Source organism: Alligator mississippiensis, chromosome 9 (genome assembly GCF_030867095.1).
Source record: "Alligator mississippiensis isolate rAllMis1 chromosome 9, rAllMis1, whole genome shotgun sequence".
Classification (NCBI taxonomy): domain Eukaryota; kingdom Metazoa; phylum Chordata; order Crocodylia; family Alligatoridae; genus Alligator; species Alligator mississippiensis.
In genome coordinates, this window is record NC_081832.1 from 563,760 (window position 1) to 574,686 (window position 10,927).

A 10,927-nucleotide genomic window follows, 5' to 3' on the forward strand; every position below is an offset into this window, starting at 1 on the left:
CTCGGCACGGGCCGCGCGCGGGGGAGGCGACGGGCCCCGGGGTGCTGCCCACGCGCGGGGCGGGGGCGGAGTGGGGGGCTCCGCTCCCGGGCTCGGCCGCGTGGCAGGCCCCGGCACCACCACTTCCGCCTTCCTCCCCACGTGACCGGCGTGACCCCGACGTGACCTCACGTTATCACGCTCGCAAGTTTTGCGTCTGTGTCTGCGTCTGATCCTTCCGCGAAGAAAATAGTGCCCCGCTTTTACCCCCCGCGGCAGCGCTTCCCCCCGCGTGGGCCCCGGGGCGGCGGCAGCTGTCGGCGGCGGCGCCTGTCGGGGGGTGGGGGCGGCGGCGGCAGCGGCGCAGGGAGGGCGCGCGGGCGGGCGCGGTAAGTAGTCCCGGCGCGGGGTCCGCGCGGCGAAGCGCTCCGCGGGCAGGGCCGGGCCGGGCCGGGCGGCCGCCGGGATGCCGGGCCGGGGGGAGCCGCGGCCGCCGCCGCCGGGAGCTCGGGCCGCGCGCGGTGAGAGGCAGCGGCGCGGCCCCTTCGCCCCCCGCGCCCGCCCCGGCGCTGCGGCCGCCCGGCCCCGGGCAAGATGGCGGCGGGCCGCGCGGGGGCGCAGGCAGCGCCAGGGGCAGCCCCGGCCCGGCCCAGAGCCGCAGGGCCCCGGGGGGCGGGGCCGGGGCAGGGGGCGCCGCGCCGGGGGGGAGGGGGGCGCGGGGCTGCCCCTGGCGCGGGGCATTGTGGGGGCAGCCGGGCCTGGCCACGGGCAGGACCCCGCGCGCGAGGCATCATGGGAGCGGCTGCCCCTGCCCGGCCGCGGAGCATTGTGGGAGCGGCCGCCTCGTCTCTGCCACTGACCCGCCCCATGGCCTCGGTCATGTCCCCGACACTCGTGGGGCGCCGGGCCCGGCTGGGGCGGGCGGTGGGACAGGGGCGCAGCAGGCTCGGTGCAGCTCCCCTCGCGGGTCCCGCCCGACGCTCGGGGACGGGGCTCTGGGGCACCTTGCCCGGGGCCGGGGCGATGCCGGGCGGCTGCGCGCGGGGCTGCTCTCGCTGCAGCAGCGACGCGGCTCCTTCCCCGCGTCTGCGGCGAGCCGCCCCGAGGGGGCCTGGAGCTCGGCAGGCGTCCCCGCGGCGCTGCCCCTGCCTCTGCCTCGGCTACTCACCCCCGTGTCCCGGAGCCGCGGCCCCGCACGGCTCATCCTTCGCTTTGTCCCTCTCTTGGGCAGCGTGAGAGCGTCCTGGCTCGGCCGCGCCGGACTGACCGGCTTGAGCGCCAGCTGCCGCCAGGCCGCGCACGTGGCTGCACGGGTAGGTTGCAGCTTCTGCGTCCGGCGGGGGTGCGAGCGCCGCCCGGGAGCTGGGCGTCCGCCGCGGGGGCAGGGCCGGTGGTGCCGGCAGCGTGTCCCCGCGCCGCGGTCTGACGGCGGGGCGGCCGCTCCTCCCGTAGGTCGCGCTTCGGGAGCCCGGGCTCGCTGGGCATGGAGGAAAATGAAGTGGAGAGCAGCAGCGATGCGGCCCCTCCTGCGGCCCAGGAGGAGCCCTCGGAGAGCGGGCTCGGCATGGAGACCTCGGAGGCCATGTCCGCGGACAGCAGCGACGCTGCCTCGGCGCCCGTCATCCTCTCGCAAGCCGATGACTCCGGCGTGGGCCAGAGCTCGGACAGCAGCGGGGTCTCCCTGGTACGGGGCGGCTCTGGGGGCCCTTCCCCGGGCAGGGCCCCCTCCCCTGCGAGGTGCGGTGCGGTGCCTCCGTGTACAAGCTGCCTCTGGGGTGGCTCAGCAGAGGCCTCCAAGCTGAGCCCCCGCGGCCTTTCTGCTCCCCAGGAGGAGGTGTCCGAGAGCAGCTCCAGCACGGACGCGGTCCCTCGGATCTACCTGCCAGACTCCTCCTCCATCGCCCAGTCCACCCTGGTCTCCAGCGTCTCCACGGTGAGCCAGTCCATCATGGTCTCGGAGTCCCCGCAGGTGCTGGTTCACTCCAGCGTCATTGCTGACGGAGCCACGATTGTGTCAGACTCCACCGCGTCCACCTCCTCGGACCTGGGCTCTGCCATAGACAAAATCATCGAGTCCACGATCGGGCCAGACATCATCCAGAGTGAGTGCCCCCGCCAGGCGCTGGCCTGAGACGCCCTCAGCCGGGGCAGCCGGCACGTGGCAGAGGCCTGGCAGCTGCCCCTGCCGCTCTCGGGCCTTGGCGCACAGCAGCGCGTCCGTGCAAGAGCGTGCTGCAGTCTCCCCATTTTCCATCCTGACCCTGAAAGGTCCGTCACGCTCGTGCTTCAGCCTTGTCGCCCTCTTGCTCTCCCTTCGCAGGCTGCATTGCTGTAACCAGTGCGGAGGATGGCGTGGCCGAGACAACCCAGTACCTCATCCTGCAGGGACCAGACGATGGTGAGGGGAGGCTGCAGGTTTTCCTGCAACGACAGCTGCTTTTGGGCCTTTCCCATCTTCGTTCCTCTGCCACGAGGGGCTGTTGCAGAGGCGTGCTGTGCTGCCTTGCATGGGCGCTCCTGGCTGCTCCTGTGCAGGGAGCAGGACAGGTGCCTTGGCTGTGGGGGAGGAGCTGGTAGCTAGTCCTGGCTTCTCCCGGCAGAGGGCACTGGGGAGCCAGACAGAGGGCACTGGGTGTGGAGCGGTTCTCAGCTCCGGAGGAGGGTTGATTGGAGCGTGGGCAGGGGCTGTTCCCTTGGTGAGCCCTTGTTGGTGCCCCAGGTGCCTCCGTGGTGTCCCAGATGGCCACCTCTGCCCTGGCCAACAGCCTGGCTGTAGACACCATAGCTGATGGCCCCACCTCCACCTGCCTCGACCAGCCCGGCCCTGCAGACCCTTCCGAGCCACCTGAAATGCTGGACCTGCCCTCGCAGCCATACCAAGCCCAAGAGGCTGACGCCGGGGAGGGGCTGGAGCAGCCGGACATGGAGAGCCTGGAGGAGATGATGGAGGTGGTGGTGGTGCAGCAGTTCAAGTGCAAGATGTGTCAGTACAAGAGCGTCTCCAAGACTACGCTCATCAACCACATGAGGGAGAGGCACTTCCAGCCAGGTGGGCACCAGCTCGGGGAGAAGGCTTGTAAAGGCCTTACCAGGTCACGGGGTTGCTGCCCCTGGGGCAGGAGGGGCTTATATGCCCGGTTGGGGGCTGCACAGCTGATGGAGCAGGGGCTGCAGCTCTTAGTCCAGGGAGAAGCACTGGTGCTTTCAGAGGTGAGAGCGCAGAGCAGTGCCCAGCAGGTGTGCCACCCTCACGGTGGAGTGGGGGGTGCTGCAGCTTGGGCGGGCCGGACAGGTCCAGGCGGAGCACCTGCTCTTCAGCACGGCCCAGCCCAGCCAGACAGGGCGTCTCACGCTGCTCTCTGTCCCAGTGGCATCTACCCTCGGGCTGAAAAAGGGGCGGCCGCGGAAGAGTGGCCCCTCCCCGAAGCCACCAGAGGAGGATGCACCGGAGGAGGAGGAGGACGATGACATTGTGGATGCTGGCGCCATTGATGACCCTGAAGGTACAGCCCCCTCCCTGTCTCCATGGGTCAGCGCGGCCTGGTGCTGCCAGCACCCACAATTAATGCCTCAGCCATTTCTTCTGCAGAGGACAGTGACTACAACCCAGCTGAGGATGAGCCTCGCGGGCGGCAGCCCAAGCACAGCCGCACCATCCCCACGTCCAGCGAAGAGCGGCCGCGCCGGCGGCCAGGGAGGCCCCGCAAGTTCCCTCGTCTGGAGGACATGCCGCTGTCAGGAGGTAGGGGAGTGGGCCTTGCCGGGGAGCGGACACCCTGGGCTGCTGAATGAAGCACGGGGGCTTGAGTCTGACCCTGGTGTGCTGTTGGTTAGGTGCCGAGGTGGAGCCCTTGGTTACGTCCCAGAGCGCTGCAAGCTGTGAGGCGCAGAACTCAGAGGCCACCAGCTCCTCCAGCTTGGAGAACGCGGCTGGTGACAGCCTTGGGGAGCCCAGCACCAGCCAGTCGGACTCGGAGAACAAGGATCCATCCTCTAACACGGGCCCTGAGGAGGCCGATGCTGTGCCTCGGAGGCGAGGCCGGCCCTCCCGCCGCTTCCTGGGCAAAAAGTACCGCAAGTACATGGGGCGCAGGTGAGGGCTGTGCTGCACTGCTCCGTGGCAGGGCCATCTGGCTGTGCCTGGGGCCCGGGCCAGGCGGGAGCCTTATAGCCACTGTGGCTCTGAGCTCAAGCTGTGCTTTGTCAGGTACTACTACAAGTCGCCCAAGCCCCTGATGAGGCCCTACCTGTGCCGCATCTGCGGGTCCCGCTTCCTCACGCATGACGACCTGCGTTTCCACGTCAGCTCGCATGAGGCCAACGACCCACAGCTCTTCAAGTGCCTGCAGTGCAGCTACCGCTCCCGCCGTTGGTCCTCCCTGAAGGTGAGTGCAGCCCCTCTGCCTCTGTCCCCGTCCCTGCCCCAGGCTGGGCGCTGGGCATGCGGCTCACAGCATCCCCTCTGTCCTGCAGGAGCACATGTTCAATCACGTGGGCAGCAAGCCGTACAAGTGCGAGGAGTGTAACTACACAAGTGTGTACAAGAAGGACGTCATTCGCCACTCCACTGTGCACAACCGGGACCGGTGAGCTGAGGCCCCCCCATGCCCCAGCCATGTGGCCCCTTCTCCACTCCAGGCTCCTGGGTGACACCAAGCAGGCCCTCCCTTATGCAGCCCCACAGCCCGAGCAGAGCTAGCAGTGCAGCCCAGGGAGCCTCATGCTCCTGCCCATGTCGTGCTGCTCTTGGGGGAGCTGCCTCTAGGGAGCACTGTATCTGCTCCATTCCCTCCAGAGGTGCAGGCAGTGCAGGCCATGTGGGGTGGGCTGCTCAGGAGAGGGGAGCTTAGTCTGGGAGTGTCTGACTCGGCTTCTCTCTCCTCTCTGTCCTTTAGGAAGAAGAGGGCTGACCCGGTGAGTTCCAGTCATTCTCTGCTGGTGACCTGGCAGGCAGAGCATGCAGGGGCCCGGGGTGGAGCTGCCTGGGCAGGTCAGGGGTGGGGGAAGCTCTCCAGCAGATCTTACCTGCACATCCTCTCACTGCAGCCCCCGAAACGAAGCTCCTTCCCCTGCCCGGTGTGTAACCGGGTCTACCCCATGCAGAAGAGGCTGACCCAGCACATGAAGACGCACAGCACTGAGAAGCCGCACATGTGCGACAAGGTGAGGGGGTGGCATGCGGGGCGGGGCGGGGTGGGGCTGGGCCGGGCTGGGGAATGAGCGCTGCTTTCTTCTGCCGCAGTGCGGGAAGTCCTTCAAGAAGCGCTACACCTTCAAGATGCACCTGCTGACGCACATCCAGGCCATCGCGAACCGCAGGTGCGGAGGGCGGGGGCTGTGGGCTGCACAGGGCTGGGCTCTGTCGCCTGTGCTGCCCAGCTGGGCCAGGCCCCTGGTAATGGCAGCTTTGCCCCGGCAGGTTCAAGTGCGAATTCTGTGACTACGTGTGCGAGGACAAGAAGATCTTGCTGAACCACCAGTTGTCGCATGTCAACGACCGGCCCTACAAGTGCAGCTTCTGCCCCTATGCCACCTTCCGCGAGGACTTCCTCCTCTCCCATCAGGCTGTCAAACACACCGGTGAGGGTCTTGCCCCAGGCCGCACCCTGCCTTACCTGCCCCTGACCCCGTCCGGCCCCTGCTGTGACCTGCCCTGTCCCTGCTGCAGGGGGGAAGCCCTTTGGCTGTGAGTACTGCCACTTCACCACCAAGCACAAGAAGAACCTGCGCCTGCACGTGCAGTGCCGCCATGCCGACTGCTTTGAGGAGTGGGCCCAGCGGCACCCTGAGGAGCCACCCTGCCGGCGCCGCCCCTTCTTCACCTTGCAGCAGATTGAGGAGCTCAAGCAGCAGCACAGCCAGGGCCAGACAGCCGGCGAGCTGGTGGCCAGCCCCCAGGTGAGCACTGGGCCCTGGCCCCTGCTCCCCCCCACCAGTGCCAGAGCCACGTGCTCACTTTCTCTCATGCAGGTCCCTCTTGGCCCTGTGACATACCACGCAGTCCAGACCCTGCCAGCAGTCGAGCCCCCAGTTCTCACCCCAGACTCTCTGGGAGGGGCCACCATCATCTACGAGCAAGGTGAGATTCTGGGGCTGGGCAGGGCAGGGAGGGAAGGAGGGCTTCTGGGCAGACTGAATTGCATTTGGCTCTCACAGGTGCGGAGGAGTCAGCAGAGCTGGCTACACAGACGGCGCTGGACCTCCTGCTGAACATGAGCACCCAGCGGGAGCTGGCTGCGGGCACGCTGCAGGTGAGGCAGCTGCCTCCTCCCCTCCATGCGCAGCTGCACACTGACTTTCCCTCACTGACCTGCCTCATGTTCTCCCTGCGCAGGTGGCACTAGTGAAGTCAGACGGCTCAGGAGATGCGCAGGCCCCTGATGCCCAGCTCCCGGCTGGGGAGGCAGCAGAGCTGGACCCAGCTCAGCAGCAGCAGCAGAAGGTGGTGACGCTGCACGTGGCTGAGCATGGGGAGGCACTGGTGCAGGAGGCCTATGAGGAGGCCACGCTGGGCGGCCCCGAGCTGCAGCAGATTGCCATCCCCTTCGAGAGCACAGCTGAGTACAGCATCATTGCACCTGTTGGGGAGGAGATCCAGGCCACAGGTGCACTCTACAGGTCAGTGGCCGGCCAGGCTGGAAAATGGGACCCTGCTCTGTGGGGCTAGTGAGGAGCGCCTGTCCTCTCACCATGCCCCCGCATTGGGGAGGAGTAAGGGCGGCCAGGCCCCCCCTCACCCTGCCCTGTGCCCACAGCGAGGAGGACAGCCTGACAGAGACCTCGCACACGGTAGTGGTGAGCGAGGCCGTGGTGACAGAGGCGCTCAAGGACCATGGTGGCCACTACATCATGTCGTCCAGCCTCCCTGGGAGCCAGCTGCACCACATCGAGGTGAGTGGGACCAGGGTTCCCCAACAGCCCTGTCCTAGGCGGTTGGCACGGGGCAGCGTCACTCTCAGCTCTTCTCTCCCAGCAGCTCGGCGGGGACACTGCCTTGGCCTCGCCGGGGGAAGGCCCAGAGGCCCAGCCCTGCAGCATCAAGTGGCCAGCAGTGCAGTGTGTGGCCAGGCCACTCCAGAAGGACTCCGCCCCAGATGGGCAGGAGGCTGTGTCACCCAGGGTCCGGTGGCCCGCTTTGCAGGGTGTGGCCAAGAAGCTGTCCTGCAAGATTGCTGCAGCCAAGAAGCTGTCATGCAAGATTTCCACCGCCAAGAAGTTCTCGTGCAAGATTTGCACGGCCATGTTCACGGGGCGGGCAGAGATGGAGAGTCACAAGAGGGCCCATGTGGGGCCTGACGCCTTCAAGTGTCCTGACTGCCCCTTCACAGCAGCCTTGTGGCCGGAGGTCCGGGTAGGTTCACCTCACACACGGGGGCATGGAGCAGGAGAGCTGGGGAGGGCTGATGATGGCACCTGTCTGATCGCTCTTTCCCCCCCCCACCCCAGAGCCACATGGCACAGCATGCAAACCTCCGGCCACACAAGTGCCCCCACTGCAGCTTTGCCTCCAAGAACAAGAAGGACCTGCGCCGGCACATGCTGACGCACACCAACGAGAAGCCCTTCGCCTGCCAGGTCTGCGGGCAGAGGTAGGGGCCTGCACAGCTGCACCAGGCTTCCCCATGCAGCTCTGACCCGCTTCTTTTCTCCAGCTATGCTCATGGGCTGCCTGTGGGGAGCATTGGGGTGAGGGGGGCCATCCCTGCCACTGGCTAGGGATGCCTCTGCTTGTTCATCCCAGGGGCAGCAGTGTGAGGGGCCATGCCTGCGGCCAGCACTGCTCTGACCCTTGCTTTCTGGCAGGTTTAATCGCAATGGGCACCTGAAATTCCACATGCAGCGACTGCACAGCTCGGATGGAAAGCGGTCAGGGCCACCAGAGCCCGCAGCCCAACAGACTATCATCCTGAACAGCGACGAGGATGCCCTGGCCACGCTGCAGAGTAGGACACTTGGCACTCCTTTTGCCAGGGCCTGTGCCTGGCCACCAGGAGGGGCCCTGGGTTGAGCACTTGGCACTGCCCAGGGCTCTGCAGGGTGGGATTTGGCCAGGAGACTTCTTGGGATGCCCGAGTCAGCACTGGCCTCAGTGCTCCATTGTGGCTGTGGCATGGCTCCCAGGGGAGGCTTTCTTCTGGGGTCACAGCTACCCCTGATCATTTGGTGCGGGGCCATGGCCACGTGCTGCTGCAAACTCGTCTCGTGGTTGAGGTGGGGGGCAGTGGTCTCTGGCTTCTGTTGTGCGTGCTGGGGTAGATCCCTCTGCCCCTTCCTGTCCATGACAGGAGTGGGCAGGGTCCGGCGCGAGGTGGCCGCGCCAGGGACGGGCACAGAGGCTGGCAGCTCGCGGGCCAGGCGCAGGGCTGAGGCCCGTGTCCCCCCTGCCCGGGCGCCCGCCTCCAGCGGGCAGCGGCGGGACCGGCCAGTAGATCCTGCCCGTCCCGTGCACGGCCGGGAGCGCGGCTATCCCGGGGACTGGCCCCACCTGCCGCTTCCTGCTGCCCTGCTGGGGTGTGGTTGCCCTGGGGGGTGGGCTGGAGCCTGGACTGGGCTGGGCTGTTGTCTGCATCCAGGTGGACTGACACCAGTGCTCTGCCTCCCCAGCAGCGCTGCAGTCTGGCCAGGCCGTGCTGGCTCCTGAGCGGTTGCAGCAGGCCCTGGGGCAGGAGCACATCATCGTAGCACAGGAGCAGAGCATCACGAGCCAGGTGAGTCCCCAGGCACCTTCCCAGATGCCATGCAGTCTCCCAGCCGGGCTGTTCCCAGTGTCATGCTGAGGTGCTGGGCCCCAGGCTCCACAAGCACTGACAGCCGGGTACTTGCTGCCTTGCAGGAGGAGGCCACCTACATCCAGGAGATCACGACGGCCGATGGGCAGACTGTGCAGCACTTGGTGACCGCCGACAACCAGGTGAGGGGGAGGAGGGCTGTGCAGGGTGGCCGTGCTGGCAGGGGCAGAGGGTGCTGAGCGTATCTGTGCCTGCAGGTCCAGTACATCATTGCCCAGGACGGCGTGCCGCACCTGCTCCCCCACGAGTACGTCGTCGTCCCGGAGGGGCATCACATCCAGGTCAGTGCCCTGCTGCCCTGCCAGGCTGCGTGCTCAGGCCCGTGGGTCCAGGATTGCGGTGCATGGAGTGTGGGGCTTCCGTCTCCTGGGGTTCTTGGCTGCTCCCGTTGGGTGCTGCCCAGGGCCCTCGGATGTGGAGTCCTTGGCACTGCTCAGGCTGTCACGCAGGCTCTGCCTTTCAGGTCCAGGACGGGCAGATCACCCACATCCAGTATGAGCAGGGCAGCCAGTTCCTGCAGGAGTCCCAGGTAACGGAGCTGCAGTGTGTTGGGGTGCTCCTGGGGGGGTGGCCGAGGAGCTGCAGCCGTGGGCACCCCAAGTAGAGGGAAGACGTGCTCCTGGCCAGGCTGTGACATCCCCTCCCTGTCCTGGCAGATCCAGTACATGCCTGTTTCCCCGGAGCAGCAGCTCGTGACCCAGGCCCAGCTGGAGGCAGCGGCACACTCGGCAGTCACAGGTAGAGAGCGGTCGGGTGGGACAGGCATGGCACAGGCCTGGTCTCCCTGGCTGACGGGTCCTGCAGCTGGGCCCTGGCTCCTGACAGGCCTCTCTGTGCCAGACGTGGGGACCGGGTCACCATCTGCCACTGCTCTGAAATGAACAGCTGGACTCGGCCCAGCCCCCTTCCCAAGGGTGTCACTGCCCTTGGCGCAGGGCACAGGGGATGTCTCTGGCTGTGCCAGCAGCCGGTGGTGCTGCCTGCAAGGGGACTGGAGATGTGGTCTGAGCCTAGGGCTCTCCCTGTTACCGTCTCCTGTGGCTGCAGGGAGGGGCCAGGGCCCTTGCAGAGCACGGTGGCTCCACACAGCCTGTCACAGCCCCCCGTGCTGGCCTTGCCTGTGGGATTGTGTCTGAGCCAGCCTCTCGGTCCCCTGCTCCGTCCTGGGGCTGATGCCGTTCCTCTTTGCAGCCGTGGCCGACGCCGCCATGGCGCAGGCCCAGGGCATGTTCACCACAGAGGCGACGGCTGAACAGATCCAGCAGCTGCACCAGGGCATCCACTACGACGTCATCACGCTGTCAGACTAGTGCTGGGGCCCCAGCCGAGGAGCGGCACCATGCCAGGCCTCCAGGGCCAGCAGCTGCCTTACCACTTTGGGGCCACGAGGGATGGGGGAGCCCCCGCGGGCTGGGGTTTGCCGTCAGCCAGCCGCACGTGCTGCCGCTGCGGCCAAAAGCAGAGCTGCCTCCGGCATTCCTGCTGCCGAGTCTGGGGCTGGTGTTGAGCGGCAGCATGGCCACAGCCGAGACTGGTCTGCCTCTGGTGCACCGTGGCCCCAGGCCCTTTCCCCTGCGCCACGGTGCCTGCCCAGGCCAGTACTCCCACTGGCGTCTGCCCCAGGAGTGAGGGCATTGGGGCTACGGCAGCCACGCTCCCCCTTCGGCTCAGGCCTGCAGGCGGGCGTTGGACTGGGAGCTGGGAAGAGGGACAGCAGGAGCTGACCCTTGTGCCGGTGGAGCAGGGTTGACCCCACAGGGGAGGGTGAGGGGGGGGACAGGGGGTGACCCACGTGGTGGAGCTTTGACCCTTGCTATGAATAAAGAGGTGTTGGAGCCTTCACCTGCCCCCTTGTCTCTGTCCTGGGGCTGGCAGCGCTGCCTCCCCCGAGTGACCTTGAGCGGCCTGCCCGGGGCGCTGCTGCTGGTGCTGGCGCGGACATGAATGAGGGGGAACGGCCTAAATCCCGTGCAGCCCCCGCCCGGGCGGCGCCCCGGCAGCCGCGCATTTACATGCGATTATGGCAGCTAATCTCGCCTGAGCCCCCGCAGCTGCCTCGCCCCGATTATCTGCAGGGGGGAAAGGGCTGGGCCGCAGCTGCCCGGGGCCCCGGGTGCCCGCAGCGGGGGCTGCCGTCCGCCGACGCTGGGGGGCCAGGG

The 10,927-nt window shown here is 67.5% G+C and overlaps 1 protein-coding gene across 3 annotated transcripts; it reads left to right on the forward strand.

Moving 5' to 3' along the window:
* The first annotated feature begins 418 nt into the window (after nucleotides 1-418).
* On the forward strand, nucleotides 419-10,608 carry ZNF335 (zinc finger protein 335). 3 transcript variants are annotated; one of them, XM_059713075.1, is made up of 29 exons: nucleotides 419-500; nucleotides 1,211-1,292; nucleotides 1,432-1,663; nucleotides 1,808-2,081; nucleotides 2,300-2,377; nucleotides 2,699-3,028; nucleotides 3,348-3,482; nucleotides 3,569-3,721; nucleotides 3,814-4,072; nucleotides 4,187-4,364; nucleotides 4,453-4,565; nucleotides 4,875-4,893; nucleotides 5,026-5,142; nucleotides 5,222-5,298; nucleotides 5,399-5,559; nucleotides 5,648-5,877; nucleotides 5,950-6,058; nucleotides 6,136-6,230; nucleotides 6,314-6,597; nucleotides 6,735-6,870; nucleotides 6,953-7,330; nucleotides 7,426-7,568; nucleotides 7,783-7,922; nucleotides 8,584-8,687; nucleotides 8,813-8,890; nucleotides 8,966-9,049; nucleotides 9,232-9,297; nucleotides 9,425-9,506; nucleotides 9,960-10,608. In XM_059713075.1, the coding sequence occupies exons 3-29, from the start codon at nucleotides 1,463-1,465 to the stop codon at nucleotides 10,076-10,078; spliced, it is 4,143 nt and encodes a 1,380-aa protein (XP_059569058.1). In that variant the 5' UTR covers nucleotides 419-500; nucleotides 1,211-1,292; nucleotides 1,432-1,462; the 3' UTR covers nucleotides 10,079-10,608. The 3 variants fall into 3 exon arrangements, with proteins under 3 accessions (XP_059569058.1, XP_059569060.1, XP_059569059.1); XM_059713077.1 differs by having other exon boundaries at nucleotides 8,587-8,687; XM_059713076.1 differs by having other exon boundaries at nucleotides 6,956-7,330.
* Nucleotides 10,609-10,927: the final 319 nt, after the last annotated feature.

Bases quoted from the DNA above. Each gene is read 5' to 3' on its own strand.
- ZNF335 (XM_059713075.1), top strand. From the start codon at position 1,463: ATGGAGGAAAATGAAGTGGAGAGCAGCAGCGATGCGGCCCCTCCTGCG. The intron at 1,664-1,807 runs GTACGGGGCGGC...TCTGCTCCCCAG, and splicing joins ACAGCAGCGGGGTCTCCCTG to GAGGAGGTGTCCGAGAGCAG. The intron at 5,560-5,647 runs GTGAGGGTCTTG...TCCCTGCTGCAG, and splicing joins TCAGGCTGTCAAACACACCG to GGGGGAAGCCCTTTGGCTGT.